The sequence below is a fragment of the Perna viridis genome, chromosome 9 (assembly GCF_037379345.1).
Source record: "Perna viridis isolate PV_CMFRI_1.1 ecotype Kerala chromosome 9, ASM3737934v1, whole genome shotgun sequence".
Classification (NCBI taxonomy): Eukaryota; Metazoa; Mollusca; class Bivalvia; order Mytilida; family Mytilidae; genus Perna; species Perna viridis.
The window spans coordinates 19,436,139-19,463,778 of NC_142453.1; the positions used below are offsets into that span (position 1 = coordinate 19,436,139).

General features: G+C 31.3%; 2 protein-coding genes across 2 annotated transcripts; one reads left to right on the forward strand and one right to left on the reverse strand.

The window, feature by feature from the left end:
- Window positions 1–4,970: 4,970 nt before the first annotated feature.
- LOC148607220 (uncharacterized) lies at window positions 4,971–10,112 on the reverse strand. Its single transcript, XM_088544037.1, has one exon. The coding sequence runs from the start codon at window positions 9,938–9,940 to the stop codon at window positions 9,233–9,235; it is 708 nt and encodes a 235-aa protein (XP_088400163.1). The 5' UTR covers window positions 9,941–10,112; the 3' UTR covers window positions 4,971–9,232.
- A 214-nt stretch (window positions 10,113–10,326) lies between these two features.
- Window positions 10,327–26,802, forward strand: LOC148607221 (18S rRNA (guanine-N(7))-methyltransferase-like). The gene is made up of 11 exons (XM_088545589.1): window positions 10,327–10,437; window positions 11,764–11,801; window positions 14,002–14,097; window positions 18,132–18,214; window positions 18,942–19,038; window positions 19,441–19,537; window positions 21,914–21,964; window positions 22,509–22,594; window positions 23,555–23,662; window positions 24,979–25,068; window positions 26,687–26,802. Exons 1-11 carry the CDS (start codon window positions 10,393–10,395, stop codon window positions 26,739–26,741), a joined length of 846 nt encoding a protein of 281 aa, XP_088401715.1. The 5' UTR covers window positions 10,327–10,392; the 3' UTR covers window positions 26,742–26,802.
- Window positions 26,803–27,640: the final 838 nt, after the last annotated feature.

Sequence of the window (27,640 nt, forward strand, 5' to 3'; positions counted from 1 at the left end):
AAGAAGCAGTTACAGCTAGTAATATAATAAATTTCAGGGAATAGAGTTTGCATTCCTTTGATTGAATGATGATCACCTAATAAAATGTCTTAGTACTTTGAAAATACTTGGAGATTTTAACTTCCTTTCATTCATCTGAGTTCGATAGAAAGTTCAAATCTCTTTGTCAACTGCCTAGTTAACTCTCTAAGGAAGTTCATGAGGTGGATTGTCAAATAATCAAGGGAAAATTCTATTCCCTTATGTTCACTTTATTACTCGCTGTAATAGATCTGCAGAGGATATTGATCTCTTATATGAAATTATTGAGATTGGCTTTAGTAAAGTACCTTTGTCTTGCTAAACAATTGTATGTCACATTTAAGTGGGTTTTTTTTGGGTTTTTTTTTTTTTTTGGTCACTTTAGACACTTAATGTACTGTTGAAGTTAAATTTTCATTTAATTATAGAACTGATTTATTTTTCTATGTGCACAAATTTTCTAAATTGGTAGTTTTGCTCTCAACACATTTTTTCATGGGTCACAGTAATCATATCTTTGACTTAAATATTTCATACTTTTTTCATGGGTCACAGTAATCATATCTTTGACTTAAATATTTCATACCATTTCAAAATATACAATAGTAGATATGTGTGAATATATGTATTGTTTCTTTATGAAACATACTTATTAGAATTTTCATTACTACTTGTTATAAGGCCATATAAAATCAATTATTAGTTTTTCATCCCATGGATGAATGGATGAAAATCTACCATTTAAGTAATGGGAAAATGAAATGATATGTTTTATTGATCATAATTTTTGAAATGCACTAAGAATTTACATTTGAGGCAAACTATGCAGAGATTTGCCATGAGACCTCTTCCTTTTTTAAGGGAGACATACTGAAAAAATAGTTTATTCATTACTGTAATGCAAATGTGCTTTTTGCAAGAAAATGTTAATGATAATGTGTGTTTTTTTACAAGTAGGGCTAGATAGGTGGTTATGAATAGCATTCTATTTTCATGTAATTTTAGTGTGTAGATTTTTTTGCAATCTACCTAATTTTGTAAGAAAATAGATAAAATGAATACAAATTATTTTGAATTATGCTATGCTAGTATTGGACAATTTTTACTGTATTTTTAGGCATTAGAAAAAAAATGTTATAGTCCTTAACATTTGCTTTGGGTGCTTTTTAAAAAAAAAAAAAAAAAAAAAATTAAAGAAGCAACTGCTATTATAAATTTCTTTCTGAAATAAGATGTATTTATACAAGCAATACTGTGAAATACTTTTTGTTCAGTGTAGAGAAATGTTTGGATTCAGAGGGATCTAGAGATTTTAAAAAGGGAGTTCCAGGCTACTATTTGCCCAATTTTGCCAAAATTTCGCATGGAATTAACCAAATTTTCTAACAAAAAGAGGGGACAGCCCGCGATTCCACCTGGATCCGCCACTGTGATTACACATGTTAGAAATATATATATATAAAAAGTAATTAAAAATTGTGAAGAAACAGAAATTTTTTTTGAAGTTGGATGAAGTACTTTAATTAACAGAGATGCCAATGAATCCATAATAAAAATAATAGTATTAATACTGTAATAATCTCATCACTTATTTCTCAGTGGATTTTCTGTATCCTTTACTGAACAAAAAGACATTTCTTTCAAGAAAAAAAGTGGTATATGCCAACTAGTTCATAATAAAAAAAAATATAAAGGCCTAGTTTGTTATGTAGATGAAAGTGTGCTAAATGTCAGTTTATTTATATTTATAATTTAAAATGGAATTACAGTTTATGGGTGGAAGTTTTAACATCACCAACAGTACTCCATGGAAAGTTTTGATGCACAGCCATTTTTTTTTATTGGGGAAATACAATTTGATTCTTAATGTATTGATTTAAGTAGATTCTTATAAAAATACGACAGAATGTGATTCATGCATGTCCACAAAAAAAATTCATTCAGAAATAGTTACAGATCACATTACCGGTCTTAGTTTGTCATTTGGTTGTTGCACTTTGAAGATAAGAATTTAGACAGATTGGTATGAAATTGGGTCTCACTAACCACTTCTAACATTTCCATTACTTTACATGTTAAAAAAGTAATTTTCAAAGTTTCACTGTGAATTCCCAGGACAAATGACGTCTTAAAGTTGCATACCATTGTGAAGCTTGGAAAATAAGGCTTTCAATATCATTATGCCAATGGTACCATGATTGTAGAAATTCTTCACAAAATTTACTTGAATACATAATTCTGAAAATCCACGTTTTTACCTTTTCTGCAAACTGACAGCATGGAGGTAAATTACTCACAAACATGTAAACAATGTTCATACACTTTTGTAGTAAATTACATATATGATTTTAAAGTACACATTCTCAGCTTTATTTTGGCTACTTTTAATCAGAATACACACACATTATACACTTACATCATGTACAATGCATAGGTCTAGGTTCAGTGTGCTTTTGGTACTGCATAGGGGTGGTAATTTGACCTGGAAGTGGTTCATGAGACCTTGGCACTTTGTTAGAGTTATCATCCTTGATTTGGTTTGGTTTGGTTGATTTTAATGGATGAATGTAAATGCAGATCTAAGTACAGAAAAAAAGAATCATTACATAAGATGTAGCATATGTAGACTAAAAAAGCATTGTTTGTTAGGTGGGTTTCTCTACACAAATCACCTCTACCATAGGCAGAGTCTGAATTTTATGTGAATCTGGTACTAGTATTTGTCACAAAAGACAGCCAACCAAACAAAACACTATAACGTCAAGTAGCGTTATTTCACAAAGCTACTCAGATGCATTCACAAAACAATTCAGAGGTAATTTTAGGCAACTGTTCATAATAAAGACACTGGTCTTACGATATATCACCCCCACTCTGTTTGGCCATTTAAATATGCTTTGAGCAATTTTATCATAGACCTGTAGTTTAATTACATGTCTATGATTTTCAACATGTTTACAGTTAAAATAGATTTTTCACATACATTAAATAATTTTTTTAATCTTGTTATTTTCATGTATATGAAAGCATAAATTAAGTTTATAACCAGAAAGTTGACAAGGAGTTTGTTCATGCTAGAACAATATAAGAAGAAAAAATTGATGGGTCTGTGTGGTTGTTTTGCAAATATAAGCATTTGTAAATTTTTAAGGAAAAGGATTTTTCTTGCTTTTCCATTGGTTTTTATATAATCCCAAAAAATTTGTGGTCAAATATTGGTATTGCGCTGTCGTCTGCATCTGTAGATGCTTCGTTTTTGCGCACTAACTTTAGTTATGATTTACCAATTCAGGGATAAAAATTAGCAGTTGTCCAGTAGCCCATGGCTACCAGATTTTGAGTTGGGGTAGTAAACTTTTGGGTAAAATTTACTTGGAACATATAGAAAATATTAAACAAAAATATGGTCTGGGCTACCTGCTTGTATTCCTTAATTTTTACCTTTAAATTCTTTTTTCATTTTGAGTTTGTGGCCCCAGTTGTTTTGGAATAAGGGGCCAAAAAGTGTAAAAAAAATAGACGTTAAATTAAACCATTGTAAAATGATTATTTTTTTTCCCGATTTGATTATTCCTTGCTTTTTTTTTTGTGTGTTTCTTATTTAATTCTGGAAAACAAATGTATCCAGCAGATTTGTGTGTTTTGGGCCGTTTCGATTTACAAGGGGCCAAACCCCTAAAAAATAGACTTTTTTATTTTCGATCCATTTAAATTTTTTTTTTAGATTCCTAATGAAACACCTGATTGCAGATATCTCTTACAGCTTTCGAGTTACAAGAGGTCAAAGGGACATACCCCAAAAAAATCAACTTTTATTTTTGGTCCATTTTTCAGATATTGTACAATGTAGCGTCCAAACCATTTGTTGTGTCTGTAATAATTTGTGAGTCCCTGTGCTTAATTGTGTCAAAAACCAATAGTGTGTCCACACTTGCCTCATTTGAACAGAGTTGAACTGGCTGTGGTCACATCATGCTGTGCTCAGCAAACCTTTTCATTTGTATGTAGGTTTAATCTATTAAATACCCTGCAGAAATAACAAGAATTTCATACAAAACTTCTCAAACAACATTTTAAGGTGGGTTTAATGAAATTATTTTAAAAAAATAAGCATGGGTCACTGGGGAAAAATAGTTATGCTAAGAAATGGATAAAACCAGAGGAGTCTGAAAATCTAACAAAAATGGCAGAACATGCATGAATAGTGAATATCACATGATGAACTACCTAAGGTAGTTCATCATGTGATTTCCTTTATTCGAGTAAAAACCTCTTCTTAACCCTGAACATTATCATTGTATGCACTATGTTAAATGATTTGCAATATTTATGGGACGTGACTTGAGAGAATTTCGCAACTCCTCTGAAAGTGCTTGGCAGATTGCTTTCAAATTTGGCCGGATATATGGTTTTGAATTGTAGATGTGCATACTACTTCACAGTTTTCATTTATTTTAATACTGCAAGATTTTTGGGGACTTCAGCAACTTAAGATCTCATCAGAAGGAAGGGATATATGCCTCCATTATGTAGCAATTTTTTTCTATATCTAGTATCATTTCCTAGTATATTTTATACATTTGAATAGTGACTTGAAGGATTTGATCCTTGTGTGGTCTTTGTATGCGGATTATAAATACTGGTATACCACTGTTATGGTTGTGTTGTTTTGTTCCTAGGTTTTTCTGAATTGTTTTTTTTTTATTTGAATACATTATAATGGAAGGATTTTAACCACAGTACTCATATGTTGTATACGTTCATTTCCAACCACTAAAGATGGAATAATTAGTGATTATACCTCGAGTCTCGAGTGAACAAAGTGAGGGAGTGATTTATAGGTTTCAATTTGTCCATATGAAAAAAAAAAAAAAACATTGTTAGCAGCTCATCTGTTTCTGGCTGAATATAGATACATTGTTCCATTATATGGAATAAAATTACTAACCTCCAATTATTTATTTTTTTATTCATTCAAAAAATAATCAAATTGTTCCTTCTCATCTTATTGCTGTACATGACAGCCAGACAAACCAAGATATATCAGGTGTGGATCCATGTATTTTAAAAAAAGGGGGGGCAGGCTATTATAAGCTCATTTTTGCCCAAATTCTGCACAAAACTAACCAAATTTTAAACAAAAGTGGATAGTTTGGACACTCAGGTACCCCCTTTCAAAGTTATTTTTTTAGGTCTGAGGTTTTTTTATGAAATCAATGACATCAAGAAAAAATTTAATATAAAGAGAATGGATATGGTTAATATGTCACAGAGACAATGGATGAAAACTCTCAGCTTTTGTATTATAAAATATTCACTTATCATACTTATAAGATCACTATCCATAATTAAAACAAAAAATAAGGTGCTTTTTATGTTTTTTTTTTACTTCCAGAAACATTGAATCAGAAATTATTTTTTTGGGGGTGTTTGTCAATTGACATTCAAATCCAGATTTTTTTTAAAAATAAAGCAGCTTTCTTTTTAGGATATCATTTACTCAATTTTGTCTAAGAGTAGCAAAACGTTTTCCAACCAAAGGTGGGGCAATTCCAATCCCAGACCTGACATAACTAATTCGATCTGCAATCAAAACATGTATTGAAAAAAACTGTTTTTGGCCACTATTAAATCCCCAAAAATAAATGCAAGCCAAAACAAGAATCAATGCAAGTTTTTGTGGTAGTAAACTCTGACAGAGATCCATACATGTACACCTCAAGGTGTTGTGTAGAAACAAAATGACAACAAACAATGACAATGAAAACAAAATTCAATGAAACTTGTCCATACTAATCATTGCATTATCTGAAAACCTGTCTAAACCAGACACTTATTAAAGTATTTTTTTTACATCTATTATATGTACATGTATTTCTACCAAATCTAATTAAAATAAGACCTATCAATTGTTCCATTTAATCACTGCATGTAGGATCTAACAACACTCCATTCTACCTTCTGTTCTAATGACCTTTCTGACCAGCCAATCAGATTTCAACTTTAATTATTTTGAAAGCATTATTCAAATGGAAAAAAAGCTGAGGATTTAAAAAAAGGTCATCTGAACAGAAAGAAGAATGGTCTGGGTGTTGTTATGTCCAACATGCAGTGATGGAATGGAACAACTGATACATTGTAGGTGTAATAAGATTTAGTTTAACCTGAGTAAACAAAGCACCTGTCTAAGTGGTTTGGTTAAAACAGGTTTCACTGTAACATAATAAGATTGTAACAGATTTTTCTGTCAGATAAAAAAAAAACAATGGAAACAAATTCAATATTCAATTAGGCACCTACAATTTTACCCAGAGGAGGAGGGGCAGCTGGAATTTGATTTCAGATGAAAACTTTTTTGCACAGCAACCACAATCAATAGTATATATTTTTATTTGAAAATGTGCCTTAAATTAAGGAATGGGTAAAATATAGAATTATTAATTCAATTTACTTCGATGCATGAGTAAAAAAAATTTTCCCCCTTAATTTCAAATAATTATTTTTTTCTTCAAAAATATCCATGACCTTCCTCACAAGTAAAAAAGTTGGTGCTTTAAAATCCAATTCATATTGCAGTGACATAAAACATAAACTGTCCCATGCATTTTTTACCAGTTTTATCTTAATTGGAATTTATAAGATTATGTCAAGCCCATGTACTTTTACTGTTTTTATACACTACAGCAAATTTTAAAGTTTTCAACTAGAAAAAATATTGGTTTGAAGTGGGTGACATGCTAACAACTTCAAAAACTGTATGAATATGTGATACATGTAGTTGTCACACCACAACAAAAAGATAAATTTGGTAAAAATGTATATGTACAGTCAATGCAAGTCAGTGGCTGTAGTATGAAGTTTAAAGGTATAATTTGTGGTGATCATACAAACATCCTTATGTTTTTTCTTATATTTTAAAAAGTCAAAGTCAAAACATTTGTAAATACACATGTACATGTATGAATTTTTCATAGAATATATTTTTAAAAATGTTTATTTCAGTCAAGCATAAAAAAAGTTATGAAAATTATTCACTATCAAACTATGCTCAGAAGTGCATGAAATTTCAGGGTATTACTGGTATATTAAAGATCCAATTGCCCAAAACAACTACATAAAACTGACAACTGACATTCATAATCCAGACTTACAGATTTAACTATCCACTACAATATTATATTTATGACGAAAGTTGATAAACTAAGTCTGCAACTTTAATACTTTGGTTTAGTCTATATAAATACATGTATTTTTTCGTGAAATAAATGACCTGTATTTTCACAAATGACAGAATGTTAAACCAAATACTTTATGTAGGAGTAATCAAGGGAACCAAGGTTATAGCGGTAATCAAAAGAATGTAATCCAAGGACAAAGACCAGACGTGGAAAACAGACACACAACAAAGAACATAAAGTAACTAAAATCACACATACAAAGTAACAAAATCAAATGAGCAACTCAGGCTCCACTAAAAACTGGGAGCATGGACCAGGTGCACCGGTAGGGTAAGCATCCTCCGCTTTTCTAGAAACACCCGCCGAGTTGCTAATAAAAAGTCAAATCCGAGTTAGATAAACGAGGAAAGGAAAACTATGACCCGTTGATTAATCAGTTTTCATGGTGCAGATGGATATACCTTAATGATGAGTGAAGATGAGAGGATCAGCTTTTCAAAAATTAAATATATTGGTGCACTTTTACTGATTGTTATTGTAATATTGTAAACTTTCATAAGGTATTTAGAATAGAATGAACAATACAATTACTATTATCACAAAAAATATAGCACCCATGTGAACAAACAATAGCAAAGTGAAAAACCAAAGTCACAAACTTGGTTGGTTAGTACATGTATGCACTACAGCAATTATAGAGGTTGACTGGTAAGCTATTTTCTGCCTATCTAATCTCTTACACTCCATAAGTACATGTAGGTTGATTAGATTATAGTAATGGGTAATTTTAGCCACAATCTACATGTACATGATGTACATTGGTATGTGTATAAAGCTGAACTGTACTTGATTCAATCAAGATCTGTATTAATAATACATTTTGTGCATATTCAGGGAAGTAAATTACTACATGTACATGTATCTACTTCTCCACCATTTCCCTGAAACTAATTATATCACAGCTAAAAATTACTGAAATCACATAATCATGATACATGTGCATGTAATACACGTACAAATGTAGGTCTTCTGCATATCAATAACAGAGGAAAAAATAACTTTACTAAACACCATTACTCATGACTATTGAATATTTTTGTTTTGTTTTAAAAACTAATAAAATCATATCTAGAAACATTGATACATCATATGTAACATGTGCAAAATTTTCAATTAAAATAATTTGACCATACCTACACACATGTACATGCAACTGTTTATATGTATATGTACATGTGATGTACAATGTTCATAAAAAAATAAAATCTTAAATGTACTGTGTATTGTAAGAAGAGGGCAGAGAGTGGTTTATGGTAAAAAATTGGTAATTTAATTGCAATTTTTGATTGAGAAAACTAAAAACAAAAGAACGAAAAACACCCTGATGCTGTTTTATCTTTATTCATCTGGCGATGGAAGATCTACATGTACATTTTAGTTTATATAAAGTTTAAATATCCCTGTTGTTGGATTCATTTCCAAAAACAGACTTCTCATTTATTAACAGAACCATAATAAGCATGATAAGAAGAAATTAGGAACATTAAAAGTCCGGGGCATCTTTTTCAGTAAAATGTTACTTGACTACAATGTATATTGTATGTGTATATAATACATCTGATGCACATACATGTACATGTACAATATGTATATGTACATGTATGTTCATACTTTAAAGGAATATTTTACACACACTGTGTACATTTATAGATTGTAGGAATCAATGAAAGGATAAAAGTAAAAGAAGTACATTTACATGTACATATTTGTATACATTCCTCATATTACACGTACAAATGTATTTTCAATCATATTTTGCAAGTACCGTAATTTTTTTGTGTCTGAAACCTAGTACATATTTTTTTTTCAAATTAGAGAATTGTAAAAATTGGAAGAACTACATGTACATGTAAACCTGATTAACAACTGAATTCCTTGGAATCATCATGACTTAGATTTTTACAATGGTCTAAAAGTTAATTATTATATAATAATTACATACATGTACATTATATACAATTGTATTAATGCTATCATCCAACAATTAAATAAAATAGAATAGATACAACTGAAACAATTACACAAAATTCAAATACAGAATTCATTCCTCTATTTTCTTCTCTTAAAAGCCTAAGTTGCTTTTGGTAAGCAGCAGCAGCCCTTGCACTATCACGGCGTCTCTTATATTCAGAATAGTGCATTTTGTAGTATTCATCATAATTATAATGCTCAGTCCTTCCAGTAGGAGCTGCTTGCCTTTTCTTGAACACTTTCTCTTGATGAAACTGTGATTCACTATGATCAGTATATTCTCTTTTTCGTCTTGCATATTCAGGATTGTATATTCCTCGATCATACATTCTTCTAGTAGAGGGAGTTCCAAGTACTTCATATGCCTGTGATATTTCTTGAAATTTAGCTATAGCTTCCGGTGATGAATTTACATCAGGATGAAACTTTTTGGACAACGAGTAGTAAGAATCTTTAATCTGTTTTTGTGTTGCTTTCACTGGTACATCTAAAATATCATAATAATTAGTGCTGGACTTCCTTATATTTCTATTTGCAGAACTAGAGAAAAACCGTGACTGTTTCAAAGTATTAATCCACTGTCTATGTAAGTAGCTATGCATAATCTTCTGACTACCTATATTAGAACTAGCAATTTTACATGTAGTACTGTTCATTTGACCTTGTACTTGTAGTCCACAAATACTGAATTTACGTACAAAATTCATCATCAAATGGGATTTAAGTATCTTTACGTCAAACAAACTCCCTTGAACTAACTTTTACACCCATATCAGCGTTGTGGTTTTAACAAAAGCCAAAATATCGTGGAAACTTATACAACATTTTTTTAAGAAAAAGATTTCATCGATGTCAATAATGTTGTCAATTTGTTATGACATATCACATATATTTCTACGTTTCTATCAACCACTTACATGAGACAGATTAATAAAAACATAACCAAAATTAAGTCTATCAAACCCGTTACCCAAATTTGCTATAGAACCACTGTCCTTGCATAGAACATTAAACATTATATAATTATTCACATTCCCAGTATTTTTCAAATTTTATTGAATTGTAAATTATGGACAAATGTGAAAAACTGTGTAAGTCCTAATGAAAAGGATCGAGTCGAAATTGCTTTCATGAACTTAGATTTCATGGCAAAATATCAACAATGGCACATGGTGGGAGACCTGAAAGACAAGCCCCTCCTGAAATTGTATGTATAAGACAAATTAAAACTTTTCCTCTCCTTATAACCTTAGATATTTAAATATCTGCTCTACATCTACATATTAAGCCACATATGGGAGCTTTATCACTATTTAAATGTCTGTAAACTTTTCATTCATAATTTCTTATTTAATATTGAAAGAATATAAATATACATATACATGTATCATATTCTTCTGTGTATTCCAGGCATTCGTGAAAACCGTGACACCCTTCTTGGTAAGGGAAATAGAAGGGAAAAGTTTATTACCATGCATAATGCGTATTTGGATGCGAGAACAAAAAACTCATAAAGACAACATTGAGAAAAAGATTTTAGTAAATTCCCAGAAATGCATATTTCCTTTTATTATTACTCTTTTGAATAGAAGTATTTTTTATGTTTCCCTGTGCTTGTTAGCCATTTACTGAATAAAATACTGCAATGTATTGGATCCATTCAATGTTTACAATACCTGTTCATATGCAAATTGGGGTTTTCACTAAAACAATTGCATCAATATGGTAAACTTTGACAGTTTATGAAAAAGAATTTTTAATTTACCAAGCTTGTATATTGATATTTGACATTTGGAAGTAGGCCATCAAGCATATTAAAGGATAAGTGACAATTGTTTTCAACTTCATAATTGATTTTTTGTTATTTGATAATTACATGTAAATGACAATTAACCAGGGCCTGAGGACAGGTTTGCACTCTTGTTATTACTCTACTGCACACAGTTGAAAGAGTTTAGTTACTATAAATGGCATTTATGGATTTAACATCTATTGTAAAATTTTGTTTGTTTGTTATATACATGTAAAACTGTTTTCGAAAATAGAAAATGATTTGATGTTGTTAATGACAACCTTGGTGCTGATTTCCAAAGTGTCTCCAGAAAAAAATCTAGCACCTCCATATTTTTGGTGTATACCCCAAACTCCCCTACTGAAACAGAGAAAAAGTTGAAAAAAAGTATGTGGAATACACTGAAGAATACATTATGTTGTTACAATGTAAATGTAATTTATGTACATGTACATGTATTACATTTATATGAAGTCTTGAAATATGACACTAGAATTGCTTTTGAATGATCTTCTGACATTAGAGAAACAATGTGATTTTACATTGTGATGTACATTTTTGTATTTCAGTTGAATGAGAGTTCAGTATGGGAAAATATATCATTTCTAAGACTGATACAGTGTTTCATTGTTTTCTTTTCTTTTTTTTGCCACAGAGTTATGGTACTTAAAACACCAGAAATATCAGGCAAAGGGATATTTATAAAGTTCTCTTCATGAATATTTATTTCTTCTTTTACAGTTCTACAATGAAGATGAAGCAAGAAAATATACATCTAAGTATGGAAAACGGATTTCAAAAATACATGAACATAGACCCTTTCGTGCTAACTTTGGGATAGTTGATGAGCATGCTTAATATACACTTCTGCAAGGAAAATTCTTTTGTTCTACCTAAGCCCTTCCTTGCAGAAGTGTATATTGAGCATGCTCACCAACTTACCACAAAAGGGTCTATTGAAAACTGTTTTTGTTAGGAATTTCATTCCAATTTAAAAATAAGCAATACAAATTTCACCAAGAGCAATGCTTCAGGTCCTCCTTCTTGCAACCAAAGTAAAATTTAACAGAATATTATTGTGGAAAGGGTAATCGAAGTAGATACATGTATAGATGATGTGAGCCTATGACCTTGAACTCTAATGACGGTTTTCTTTCTTATATGATCTGTGCAAGAAGTGACAATAAATATGACATATTTGTCTGACTTACTATTCCCTCTTTTCAGTTAACATGAAATTTTCTCCTATTTGGAAAGTTATCTACTGTTTTAAGTAGGTATAATATACTGGTTGTTTTGGAGTGAAAGACATTCTCCTACATTTAATTTTCAATCATTGATATTATTAAGTAATTTCAGATATTGATCAAATCAAGCAATGACTATAATAATGGTGTGATTCCATTAGTTTTATAAAATGCTACACATCTGATATGCCCAAGAATGTCCAAAAGACTGTTTAATTAAGTATGTGTGACCTTGACCTTTGACCTACTGATCCAAAACTAAATAGGTGTCCTCCTTACTTCACAAGCCTTTAATTATGTAAATTTGATGTAAGTTATATATATATGAAAATGTCAAAAATGTATGCCCCGTAAACCAGTTTTTGTCCCAAAGATTCTATTTCATTAAGTAGGGTTGACCAACTGACCTCAAAATCAGTTCTTACCTCATTAGCCTATTACTACCCAGGTTTGGTGAAATTCCATGAGAGCATTCAATAGTAATGCCCAGGAATCAATTTTTGACCCTAAAAATTTATTTTGTTAAGGCTGTGTGACCTTGATCTTTGACCTACCAACCCCAAAATTAATCAGTGTCTTAAGTAATCTGACATCATAAGCCTTCAATGAAGGTGAAAATTCTATGAAGGTGTTCAAAGTTATGCTTCCGAAACCAATTTTCAGTTCCAAAATGCTATATCATTAAGTCTGTGTGACCTGAAAATAAACAGGTGTCTTCATTACCTCATAAGCCCTGAACTATCAGAGTTGGGTGAAATTCAGTGAAGGCTTCAAAAGTTCCTGAAACCAATTTTGGCTCCAAAATTCTATTTCATTAAGTCTGTGTGATCTTGACTTTTGACCTACTGACCTCAAAATCAATATGGGTCTACCCTACCTCATAAGCCTTTAACTATCTTAGTTTGGTGAAATTCTGTTTAGGCATTCAAAAGTTACACTCCAGAAAACAATTTCGGAAGGAAAGTTGAATTCTATATATATTTCCCCGCTTTAGCGAAAGTGGGGACAGTAAAAATCTGAGTAAATTAGTCTTATAAGGTAGAATCTTTCCTTTATTATACCAATTTGTTCTTTGGTCTTTTGGATTCTGTCTCCCAACCTGTAATACACATGTAGCTTTTAAGTTTGAATATCTTGTCATAATTGACCTTGTTATTGACAGCTGTTGAAATTTGAAAGACTGTGACTAAAAGATCTGTGGTAAAAATGTAATATTGAAATCAGTGTAACTTTTTTAATGCCCCAAACTTGTTTCCTTGATTGTCTATCCTTCCTGCACATTTTAGCAGGATAATTCAAAACGTGCACAAATTAAATTGAAACTTTAATAAGAAAGTGTAAATATCTATGTTGGGAAGCTCCCTTTAATAATTTGGAATAATTCTGATTTTTCATTTTCAAGACATTGAAATTTATTCCAGGCAAGTATTTGCTATTTTTTTCCCAATTTTGCACTTTTCAGAACCGATCTCTCCCTTTTGGATTTGCCACTGAAAGAGTTCATCCACTTGGCAAACTTTTATGGAAGATATATGTAACAGTAATCAGTAATTTGTAACCTTATGATATCAGTTAGGGATAATTATTGCATATAATGTACTGCACATTTCCAGAAATCATTAACTGACTTTACTAGTTTGAATTGGAATTATCTTACATGTACATTGAAATTATAACATTTTATTGAGGCACATACTGCCTTTTAATGCTGTGATAACATTTCTAATTTTAGCACTCGAATGATAGAAATACAGAACCAATTATCAGAGAGAGCATTAGAATTGCTGAGGCTACCTGAAGATGAATCTTGCTTCATCTTAGATGTTGGGTAAGGCAAAAAAAAAATAAATGCACCCCGAACGACCCTATTTTATATCACATATCCCTTAAATTTTTATTGGCAAATCATGGGAAGTCCAGAAATTACATCCCATTCTGTAACTCTTTTCGCAAAATTCTTAAATATACATGGCGATCTCTGGGTTTGCAATATGTATTTGAACAAGAAACCTGCTACTAAACACCAGAGAATCATTTATTATTATAAGTGTCTGGTATCTGCCATGGAAAGTTTAATTATCTGTTAATAGGAAGCAATATGCTAAATTTACCTACCAATCTTTTTCTTCAGCAGGGTACAGTAAAAACATTTTTTTTTGGCCTTCGCATGGATTCTAGGAAATGCAGTGAAGCCTGTCTAAGTAGAACTTTTTTCAGATTGTAGGATTTGTTTAATTTAGACATTTGTTTGGTTTGAAATACATTTAAACTGATAAAAAAGGACTTCAAAAAGTGGGATTTACTCAGATTTTGGGTTTATTCAGGGTTTGGGTTAGGCAGGTATCACTGTAGTAGATATGTTCAAGTTAATCAGCAACTTATTCATTACTCCATTGTTCTTACTACCCAGTATTTTCTCAGGCTACTTCTGTTATACTATAAAATATCCATAGTTTTAAAATACATCAAATAATCTGTTATGTTGCTGGTATAAAGAATACCATAAAGCCATTTTTGCACATCTCTAAAGAAGATCATATCTCACCCTATTTGGCTCACTGTGATATTTTCTGTCGTGAGTTAGAAACTGCTGTTAGTCTGTTAAACAAAGGTAGGGAAAATTAATCCACAAAATAAACAAACAACAAAAAAACAGGTGAAGAACAAGTCCTGCCACGCCAAAAAAAAGGACACATAGATGTAGAAGCAAGCTCCAAAATATTTATTCTATTTCAACAATGAGAAAGTCCTTCTTGCAAGATACATGTAGCTACCATTTCAAATATCTAATACAGTTATGCAAAATGATTGTCAAGCTTCATACACTTAAAATTAAGAACCATCTGTCCCCAGCTTTCATCTGCAACTGAGAAACTGCTCATTGGAATTTGATGAAACTTTCACACATTCTATATCATGTAGTGCCAGTGTGCGCCTCCCATTTCACATTTCTGAATGACTTTTAGGGTTTCATGATACAGAAAATATTTTTACCATATTGTTCTTTGTTGAGGGTACTAGGGGTAGTGAGCTTTACTCAATGTTTTGTGGCAAACATTACATGTAGCATTGGTGATCTGTCACAATAACAATTTGATGCTATATTTATTAAGAAATTAGTCTTGTATTATTACTAAACAATTGATAATACATTGAGCATAGCTAAAGTCAGAAACATAAATTGAAAGTAAGATAAAGTGATAGAGAGTCAAGTTCTATGATAGAACTACCCTTGAAATATTTTAAATTCTAGCTGAGCTTTTGACATGCCATGTAATTGCTCTTTTGAAAGACTGTATTTTTTATTAATCTGCACATTCAAGTAAGGTTATCTATGAAATGAATGTAATATAGACTCACTGAAACCTGTCTAAACTGAACCCCTACTGGATTGATTCAGAATACCAAGGTTCAGAAAAACATTTAAATCAATATTTTAAAAAATAATGTTGAGTTAAGACAGGATTTTGGAATGTTCAGGGTTCAGTTATGATAGGATTTTGAAATATTTAGGGTTGTGTATAGACAGGATTTTGGATTATTCAAGGTCCAGTTTAGACAGGATTTTGGATTATTCAGGGTCCAGTTTAGACAGGATTTTGGAATATTCGAGTTTAGTTTAGACAGGATTTTTTATTATTATTTAGGGTTCAGTACAGACAGGATTTTGGATTATTCAGGGTCCAGTTTAGACAGGGTTTTGGATTATTCAGGGTCCAGATTAGACAGGATTTTGGAATATTCAGGGTTGAGTATAGACAGGATTTTGGATAATTTAGGGTTCAGTATAGACAGGATTTTGGAATATTCAGGCTTCAGTATAGACAGGATTTTGGAATATTTTGGTCAAGTTTAGATAGGATTTTGGATTATTCAGGGTCCAGTTTAGACAGGATTTTGGATTATTCAGGGTCCAGTTTAGACAGGATTTTGGAATAGTCGAGTTCAGTTTAGACAGGATTTTGGATTATTTAGGGTTCAGTATAGACAGGATTTTGGATTATTCAGGGTCGTTTATACAGGATTTTGGATTATTAAGGGTCCAGTTTAGACAGGATTTTGGAATATTCGAGTTCAGTTAAGACGAGATTTTGATTATTTAGGGTTCAGTATAGACAGGATTTTGGATTATTCAGGGTCCAGTTTAGACAGGATTTTTTATTATTCAGGGTCCAGTTTAGACAGGATTTTTTATTATTTAGGGTTCAGTATATACAGGATTTTGGATTATTTAGGGTTCATTTTGACAGGATTTTGATTATGTAGGATTCAGTTTAGACAGGATTTATGATTATTCACAATTCAGTTTACACAGGATTGTGGATTATTCAGGGTCCAGTTTAGACAGGATTTTGGATTATTCAGGGTTCAGTTTAGACAAGATTTTGAATTATTTAGGGTTCAGGTTAGACAGGATTTTGGAATATTCAGGCTTCAGTATATACAGGATTTTGGATTATTCAGGGTCCAGTTTAGACAGGACTTTGGATTATTCAGGGTCCTGTTTAAAGAGGATTTTGGATTATTTAGGGTTCAGTTTAGACAGGATTATGGATTATTCAGGGTCCAGTTTAGACATGATTTTAGATTATTCAGTGTTCATTATAGACAGTATTTTGGATTATTCAGGGTCCAGTTGAGACCGGATTTTGGATTATTCAGGGTCCAGATTAGACAGGATTTTGGAATATTCAGGGTTGAGTATAGACAGGATTTTGGATAATTTAGGGTTCAGTATAGACAGGATTTTGGAATATTCAGGCTTCAGTATAGACAGGATTTTGGAATATTTTGGTCAAGTTTAGATAGGATTTTGGATTATTCAGGGTCCAGTTTAGACAGGATTTTGGAATAGTCGAGTTCAGTTTAGACAGGATTTTGGATTATTTAGGGTTCAGTATAGACAGGATTTTGGATTATTCAGGGTCGTTTATACAGGATTTTGGATTATTAAGGGTCCAGTTTAGACAGGATTTTGGAATATTCGAGTTCAGTTAAGACGAGATTTTGATTATTTAGGGTTCAGTATAGACAGGATTTTGGATTATTCAGGGTCCAGTTTAGACAGGATTTTTTATTATTCAGGGTCCAGTTTAGACAGGATTTTTTATTATTTTGGGTTCAGTATATACAGGATTTTGGATTATTTAGGGTTCATTTTGACAGGATTTTGATTATGTAGGATTCAGTTTAGGCAGGATTTATGATTATTCACAATTCAGTTTACACAGGATTGTGGATTATTCAGGGTCCAGTTTAGACAGGATTTTGGATTATTCAGGGTTCAGTTTAGACAAGATTTTGAATTATTTAGGGTTCAGGTTAGACAGGATTTTGGAATATTCAGGCTTCAGTATATACAGGATTTTGGATTATTCAGGGTCCAGTTTAGACAGGACTTTGGATTATTCAGGGTCCTGTTTAAAGAGGATTTTTGATTATTTAGGGTTCAGTTTAGACAGGATTATGGATTATTCAGGGTCCAGTTTAGACATGATTTTAGATTATTCAGTGTTCATTATAGACAGTATTTTGGATTATTCAGGGTCCAGTTGAGACCGGATTTTGGATTATTCAGGGTCCAGTATAGACAGGATTTTGGATTATTCTGGGATCAATTTAAACAGGTTTCACTGTATTTTTTTCTGTCAATTATATGGTGCTCACTCTGTAATGGACATTAAGTAGTTAGGCTTATTTCAAATAAAAAATCCAATGTTATATTAGTGCTGAAGCATAACAAGTAAATCACCAAAAACTGTTGACAACACCACTGTCACAGCATAAAAGCATGTATATGAGGTAAAAGTCATCCAATCTGAAAACTTGTTGCTTCTGAAATTCAATTATTTTTATTTGCAGTTGTGGTTCTGGATTAAGTGGTGAATGTCTGACTGATAATGGACATTTCTGGGTTGGCGTTGATATCAGCTCTGATATGCTTGGTAGGTTTGTATGAATTTATACATTGGTTTATTACAGACTTTTCCTCTGATATTTTACTGACAACTGATTGCATGAAAGTCGTAAACAATTTTTTTTTGTCATCATCACATTTATTGTGATGAGTTCAAAATGAGTATTTACATCAACAGGCTTGAAAAAAGAATAATGTGGGACACAAGATTTTTTTCTCCATAGTTTTATATTATCTGTTTTTTAGAATCACTAAAAAACAATAAAAATGCAAGTGTTCTGTTTTAGAAAGCTGCTGTGGAGGATTTCACGAACCTTGGACTGTAGTATGGAAACAATATGTAATAAAGAACTTTGTGATAATGTGAAAGAACTTTAATTTGTGGATACCAATTTTTGTGGATTAGGAAAGAAACACGAGTTTGTAGTAGATTCTTGAATTCATGGTTTTGGGGTTTTCAATATACACTTCAATGGAAATCTCCTTTTCGTTAGGAACCAAGTTTTATGTTTGTCTTACCAATGAAAACCTCAAAATTGGTACCCCACATACAATAATACTTTCACAGCATAAAAAGGGAATTTTCATCCATCAAATTTTGAGTGAGTTTTACCCCTTTGAGCTAAGGAACTGCAGCAACCTGTCATCACAATTCCTCTCAAATTACTGAACTGATTTTCGAGAAAATTATTTTGGTCTGAGAAATAAATGGTATTAAACGTCATTCTTCATTTTTGTAAATTATATATTTTTAGATATAGCAGTGGAGAGAGAGGTAGAAGGAGATTTAGTATTAGGTGATATGGGTTATGGCATGCCTTTCCGACCTGGAACTTTTGATGCTGTAATAAGGTTAGAACATTTGTGATTCAGATGGCATTGCAATAGTGTCAAGATCCGTCTTTCTACTTGTACAATTTTTTAATTGTGCTTTTTTGTAGCAGAGAAAAGCATTAAAAAGACATAAATATGTTTCTTCTTTATATTTCAGAACAACTGATAAGCACAAAAATAGAAATTAAAATGTTTTAATTTTCATTAATTTAAAATGTTTAAAAAGAATTAAAGTTTGTTTACATATGTATTATGCACATGAGAATTTAAATCAAAGGGAGATAACTAGTTTCCAAGGTTTTCATTGAAGGTACCAATTACCTATAATTCAAATGGGTAAGGTATGATGAAAATTTTTTACTTACATTCACCTAAGCCTACATGTACAAAAATATATACTCGGTAACTTTTTTATTCCAGCATTTCGGCACTACAGTGGCTTTGTAATGCAGACAAGAAATTTCACCACCCTCCAAAGAGATTATTTCAGTTCTTTACCACACTATATGCATGTCTGGTAATTATAATTCTCCCATTCTAAGCCAGTGATTGAAAATGCATGTAAATTTCTGCAACAGTTTGCCTTCAATTTTACATTTTCCAAGGTTTATACAAATTCTTGGGAGAAATCGATTCTCCTTAGGCCTATTATTTGTTCTAATAAATATTTCGCCACTCTCTTTGGCAAAATTATTTGATTCTTAAATGCTAGCTATAGCTCCAATATTAAAAATTTTAATTTTACAATTTTGAGTGGAGAAATAATTTAAACCACTCATTGCTGAATGAGAATCTCCAAGAATATAGAAAGCGGTTTGTTATCAAATGTTTACTGTGTAATAAACATATGAAATATTCACATGTGAAATAAACTCTGTACTTTCAATCTCAAAATTTTCTGCTAAAACATCACAACACTTGTCTTTTGAAGTTTATTTTCTGTCATTGGTGATTTGGAATATCAATCCACTGATAACAAAATTTATAAAATTTTATTTGAAAATAACAATAAATTGTTGAGAAAATCTATATGATTAATAGGATAATCAATTAGTTAATAGGATAATCAATTATTTAATAGGATAATCAATTAGTAATCATGAAAAGCTAAAATATAATCGCTACTTGTGCTGAAAACTCTTTTCAGATTTAAATCAGAAAAAAATTTCAAATCTGGATTTTACTTTTATGTTTGTGTTTTTTTATTTTATATTTACTTTTGATTTTGTTAATTTCAAATTGTTTTCTTGGCTTAGTAAAACCATGTCTGGGAGATTTACTCTTTCTACTTAGTTACTTGTGTTTATAAATATTAAGAAAAATGGGTTGCAGAAAGTGATTTTATGCATTTATTGTGATATTCTTGTTGTAGACCAAAGTGAGAATTAGATATTTGCTATATATTCTGATTAAATGTTTTAGAAAAAAAACATTCTTGTTTATGTTAAAATTAAGGTGAAACTGCTCCATAATAAGATATTTCATTATTGCCAACACCAGCCAGTTGCATTTTTACAGTGATTAAATCTGACAAATTCTTGATTATATTACAAAATCCAGTCTATCCCTTTCAACATATTAATCTCTGTCGCTGTATGATCATGAGTACTTCATAGCAAAATTAATTTCAGTGAAGAAGCTTTAGGCTCAGAATATGTCTGAGTAATTGTTGTGTCTCCTTATAACAGAGGTGTTTACTTATACAGATTTTACGTATTTTCTACGAATTTTCACTGCAAATTACTCTCTACAGATTGTGAATATCTCCATAGTATCTTTTTAAAATTTCAGAAAGTTCAGGATTTTATGGATCATTTCCATAGAATACTGTGAAAAATATGGATTGTCATCTAGTAGTATAAACAGATCTGTTATAATGTGAATTATTTTTGTTAACAGACTGTTGTTTTTTGTGGATTTGAGAAACCACAAATTGAATCTCCAAATGAAAACTAATTGTCTATTGTTCATAGTTTTCCAATTTTCCTGGTTTTCAGGGCCTGCTCAAATTTCCGAAATCTGAATTCCTGATTTTAAATATGCATTGTTAGCTTTGATGCTTGAATGATTATCAAACAAGAAGTATCAATAATCTTACTGTAAATAAAAGTACATGCACAGGAGAAAAAAAGACGACACCCATGATTGAAAAATATAGCCCCACCCCTCATGCCAAAAAAATGTTAGAAATCACTTACATCTGAGAATATTCAAACTTTGTGATGTCATAAAATAGGAGTTAAGAATATTCTCAGACTGAAGTAATTTGTTAAGTTTTGTAGTGTCAAGGTTATGTGCAAACATGATTTTCTCGTGTTTTTTTCGGAGCCTGATTCTTTTTTTTTTTTTGTTACTGTATTTTTACTTCAATTTTCACATTTTTGTTGGCTTCATAAAATCATGTCTGCATAATACAAACAAATCCTCATTACTCTAAGATACTGTAGTCGATACTTATAAAAATTTTAATGTTTATTTATAAATTCAGTCTTTAGATTACGTCAGTCTAGTGAAACACTTTGTCCATGACTGTAATATACATAAAAATTAAGAACAGTACCAGGTTATGATGCTAACATTTTATGAACTTTGTCCCATGTATCAAGTTGATAAAAATTATATTTGCCCAAATTGAAATCTAGGCTGTCCATTAGTAAATACATATTAAAAAATAAAAAAAAAAAGATTTGATTGTCCTCCAGGCAAGTGTAATTTAATTTTGACTTGCCTGAATGGAAGATTCACCACTTGTCCCGGAAATAGGACAACCTTTAACGTCATACCCTGTGTATATTTTTTTTTCCAGTGTTTTATACTTATACATATAAAAAATTAGTTTTTCTGTAAATTGTTTTTAGAATTTTGAAAAGTTATTTTCTATTTTGTTTTTCAGTGTCGAGGAGGTAAAGCGGTTTTTCAGTTATATCCAGAAAACAGTTCACAGGTTAATTTTTATGATTTAAGTCATTTTGAACGGATTCTAATACATTGCACATATAAAACATGTTGAAGATATTACATCCACATATGAAAAGTTGGGGCAACCATTTGTGTGTGAACCTGTCTTCATTAGCTAGCAAGAGTTTTTGTTCATGATAAAGATAACTTAAAAACTTATTAAAAAGCTGAACAAATTTAATAAAAAAAAAAAAAGTGCTGGCATTATCTTATGTTTTATACAAAATAAGAGGAAGAATAATGCCAGCATGTGCACACCATAATATGGACTTAGACTCAGTAAATCGGGTGGGGGGGGGCATACCTTTTTTTTTGTCTTTTAATTGAAATATCTTTTACTTTACATAGCTTAAATCACTGGTGATGATGCAAAGTTTCATCAACCACATTTTACAGCGGAATCATGGTCTTGTTGCCACTTGATAACTTTGATTTAGCTGTAATATTTTATAAATTCTGTAGACAGAATGCCAACAGAGATTCAAATTCAAAATAGTAAACTATGCCATCTTTATCATTTTATATTACAGTTAGAATTAATAACACAACAAGCCATGAGAGCAGGTTTCACAGGAGGTTTGGTGGTTGATTATCCCAACAGCACCAAGGCCAAAAAGTAAGTAACGTGTATACTGTCAATTTAGAAATTAATCCAGGAAATTATTGTGATGATGTCATTTTACATCAAAATGTAGTTTAGTTAATTTTCTGGTATTACAACAGTCCAACATAATGGTGTTTAAATTTTTTTTACATGCACTGTAAATGTATTAATTTTCATGGATGTTGTCAAGTGAACATATTTTTGGGTATCCATTTTCACAGTTTCAAAAAAATGATCATTGTTACACACATCATACTTTTTTTCACAGTTTTCTTTCCTCCATGATAATAGCAAAAATTGAGTATACCATGAAAATTGATATGTTTACAATATTAGTTTAGATGACAATCAGAACTATACTGCCATTTCTGCTACACTTCTTGAAAAATTTGCCAGAATTATAGTCATATGCAACTCAAAGTAGTTCTACCCACCAGGTGGCACTAAAAATTTGGTTAGATATCACAAGAAATAAAGAATAATAACTCAGTCAAGAATTTTTGCACAAAGCGAGGAGCTAGGAAAAAAAGGTAATGGTAAAAATTCCAATCGGTAAAACTATAATTTTGAAATTGGATCGGTCAAAATTTTGGACAGATCCTTCCACCTAGTGCCTCTGTGTTTTTTTCTTCGGTGTAACTAGAAAGGCTGAGGAGTTTTGATTGTTTAGATGGTAGTTCTACATGTATTTAATGGTATTAAAGCCTAGTCACACTTTCCCCAATAATATAAATATGATAGTGATTTCCAAATGTTCAATAAAAGGTAATGTAAACATGTTTCTTTATCATTTACAGAGTGAATGTTTGTAATCATAGATGGGCATTTTTTATTAAATTTATTTTAGATTTGACATGTATAGTATACTGGTAATAAAATGTCATGAAATAAATTATACTGAAAATTTTTAAGACAGTCTAATGGTTACCCACACTTATAGGTCATAAAAGTTGTATTTATTGTTTTCTTCAGAATATTTTTGTGTTTATTTGCTGGAGGACAACCGCAACAATTGCCCAAAGGTCTAGGGACTGAGGGGGCGGATTCTAAACAAAATCATGTTGCCTACAGTGATAAAAGGTTTGGTTCCATTCCCTGTTTTTACAGCGAGTAACATAGTAAACTCAGGGAGTAGAGTTTGATCAATCACACACTGATTTATATATACCTATGGAAAAATAGAGTTTTGTTAACTACCTATTAAAGGAAAAAGAAGAACTGCTCCATTCCCTAAAGTTAACTATGTAACTTGCTGTAATTAAATACTATTGACAATATATATGATTCATGAAGTTCAATGGTTGAAAATCTTCATTTTCACAGTCTTTCCAATTTTTTTTTTTTTTTTTTTTTTTCAGGACATTCAGTCCTTTCATGACATACTATTTTCAGGACTGAACCTAGTTTTACTGTCCATTTTGACCTGAATCAAGAATTTTTTTACCCGTCCTGTCACATTTTTACCTGTGATATCCAACGGTTCGACGAACCTTTGGAAAGACTGTATTCAGATAATCGCATGGAAGCCAAGTTAGAAACTAAGATAAAAGATGTCATAAAGTGGATTCAGCAATTTAAAGCTGCATTAGCTGTCATTTTGGTAAATTTTTGTTTCTGTTGAAATATGCCTTAACTTTGAATTATTTTTACTAAATTGTACTTTTCCTGTATAATTTCATTTGATATTCACAAATAAAATGCATTTGATACATGAAATAGATGTCTATATATTTATTGTCTTGCAAAACAAAAAATTGCCCTAGATCAATTCATATGCATGCGACTTCTCGTGACCTTAATCCACACATGTACTGTAAGGGTCGCTTCTTTAGTAACAGTTCTGATTGCAAAGTGAAAGTGGTTATTCAACGGCAAGGAAGACTAAGAGACTCAAGCCATTAAAGAAAGAAGTTTGAATATAACGCAAGGATCTTTTTGAAATTTACGTATTGTGATATATTATGGTCATTATTTATTTTAAAAACTAATCAAGAAATAGATGAAATGAAAACAAGACACATGCTCACGTGTGTATCCGTTACTGTTATTTTTTTTCCAGTGTTAAAGTATTTTTAACCCAGGTGAATGTCCTGTCAGCAATTTCTGGTAGTAATGGCGAAAATAATTAGACCAACTATTGATCTCCTCTGATTGAAAAAAACGTATTGACAGTATTCTGTAGGTATTATCCACATTTATTGCTACAATTGCATTACTTTAAGCTGATTTCATTGAATCAACAAAATTCAGTAGAATCAAAACTGAATAAAATTGGCAGCTAATGCAGCTTAAAAAAAAGTTCTAAATATTTTGTATCTGTATGTTAAAAGTAAGCTGTACAAATATATTATCAAATGGATTCAATTTTAAATGTAAATATTCTTAATATTTTAAAGGCAATCATTTAAACAAATGAAGGGGAAGAACCCAAAAAAAAGTAGAGATTGGATTTTAGAGAAGAAAGAGAGAAGAAGGAGACAAGGAAAGTATGTTTTTTTAACATGAATTTCTTTACAGCAGTCGGAAGTATGTTAAAGTAAAACTACACTTTCACTGTAAATTAGTTTGTTTTTCATACATTCAGTAGAAAACTATCTGATTAAGTGTAAATTTTAGACCTGTATCAAATATTGTGACATCACACCCTGTATCCCATGGCTGAAGGTTTTTGGCACCCTACATGGAATTCTGTATTGTTTTTGTTGCTAAGAAGTGGACAATTTTCACTAAGCTAGTAATATTCCTTCTTAACCAGAGGTAATACTTGGTAAAATAATAAAGAGCTTTGCTGAGCACAGCATGATAAGACTGCAGCATACCAAACTCTGTTCACTTCGGGTAACTGTGGACACTGATACTAGTTTTTGATGCACTTAACCATAGGGACTTGCAGTTCATTTTAGACACAACAACTGGTTTGGACACAATGTAGCACAAAATTTGAAATTCAGTTTAAAATTTTCAAAATCCGACCAAAAATTTAATAGAGTCAATTTTTTATGGCGTTGCAACTTTGAACCCTTATAATTTGAAAACCATAAGAGATATCTGAAATCTGATTGGAAAGTTAGGCAGTAATTTTGTAAGTAATCAAATAAAGAACAAAATTTAAAAATCAGACAAAAAATATAAAAAAAAACCCAAAATTTTCTGGGGTGTGGTCCCTTTAACCCCTCAGGGCTATTCCAGTAAAATTTCATTGAAGGGGATGGAATGTCATATAAATACAAATGTGTATATAGCTTGGCTGGGGATATCTCTGATGTTTTATACAATTTAATGCATTGCAAAAATGAAATTATTTCTCTTGGTGGTATCCCTTGTGCATTGTGGCATTCCACCTCCTTCAGGGAAATTTTATGGGAATAGCCCTTACATCTCGAAAACTGTTAAAGGATATCTGAAATCTGATTGACAAACATAGCCAGAATTTTCATATAGAATCCAATGAAAAAAATTCAAAATGGAACCGAAAATTTTTTAAAAAGTTGTTTGTGGCCCAATTTTGTACCCCATATAACTCCAAAGTGTTTAAAGATAAGCTTACAATGAAAACATTTTTTAAAACAGAATTTAAAAAGGAACAGATTGACAACTGAATCATAAAAAACGATCAACAATAAACTTTTCCTATCACTTCTAATGATAACACCCGTTTTCCCACTTTTAGTCCCATTTCCAAAAAGGGTTGGCAATAACCTCCAAAAATTATAGGGCCCTCCAACATGTCCCTAGGAGCAATGCGTGAAAATTTCAAAAAGATAGGAAAAGTTTTACTTAAATTATAGTGCACAAGCAAAAGTAATAAAACAGACACAAACGTGAAGACTACAGTGACAAAAACAGGGTGGTACCATGATATGACTGTAAAAAGGAACAGTTTTTCTCCACCTCACCACCGTCGAAATGTTGATTGATTTTTACAATATTGTTACTAACAAAAATTTCTTCAATACCTACCACCCACGATATATTTATTAGAAGTGCACCCCCCATACATATTTGTGAGGGTGCAATTTTTAATGTAAAAAGTGGATTGGATAAAATCTGAAATAAAAGGTATGGTCGTACAGTTGGATAAGAATGTTTTGGTTTTTTTTTCAGGGAAGTACGACCAGATTCTAAATACACAGGACGGAAGAGAAAGGCCAAATTTTAATAAAAACTATATAATATTTGTTTAGTATGATTCATGCAGTCAAATAATTATTCAAACTAAAGCCTCGTGTTCTAATTGTAGCATGCTAGCATTTATTACCAAGTTCCTGGACAATCAAATGATTCTGACGTGGGAAGCTGGCAAGTATTGTGGGGTCAAAAAAATTATTTTCAACATCATTTGGGCAAGATTATTCATGATTTCCATTTCACTATATGAAGTATCTGTACTGAGGTCAGAAAATTAATTATATTCTAGGAGGTTTAGGCCAGAATATATATTTTCAACTTTAATATTCAGGCTCCCTCCCGTTCAGAATCAAATAGTTGTCCCCTAAAGGCTTTTAAATGTAAGTCATGACTACTTTAAGCTTGCAGCGGGATAGCTTAAAATCATAACAAAATGTACAAATCAAGGGACAATACATATGCAACTCTTAAGAGTAAAAACCACCGATAATTATCAGGGTTTTTTTTTGTGTATATTTCTGCAGATCAGTACAAAATTAAAAGAAGATTTTGACCTGATTTTTGGTACTGGTAATTATGAATAGGAAGGGTATCTTGGTTTTACTGTTATAGCTGAAGTGGGTTCTAAAACAAGACCCCATAACATGTCTGGACCTTCATCACCATCAAATGTTTGTTAGCACATACTGAACGCTATACAATGTACCAAGTTAAATTCAGTATGTACTTTGGTAATGCTGAAAAATGTCCAAGTTCAATAGGTAACAATCATATACTAAGTAAATCAAAATTGTTCATCATTAGGGGTGCACATTTTTAACATGTACTTAGTTGAATGTCATTGGTTTTATCCTTTTCGAGTTCCACATTTATGAAGTAAGTGCCTTGAAGCATGACAGAGGAAAATGGCTACTTGATCTGGTTTCACTG

What these genes read in the sequence shown, in the direction of transcription:
- LOC148607220 (XM_088544037.1), bottom strand. Translation starts at nt 9,940, where the DNA reads ATGATGAATTTTGTACGTAAATTCAGTATTTGTGGACTACAAGTACAA.
- LOC148607221 (XM_088545589.1), top strand. Translation starts at nt 10,393, where the DNA reads ATGGCACATGGTGGGAGACCTGAAAGACAAGCCCCTCCTGAAATT. An exon ending in TGCTTCATCTTAGATGTTGG is followed by an intron (nt 14,098 to 18,131) that starts GTAAGGCAAAAA and finishes TTTTATTTGCAG; the next exon opens with TTGTGGTTCTGGATTAAGTG. An exon ending in AACAGCACCAAGGCCAAAAA is followed by an intron (nt 22,595 to 23,554) that starts GTAAGTAACGTG and finishes TGTTTTCTTCAG; the next exon opens with AATATTTTTGTGTTTATTTG.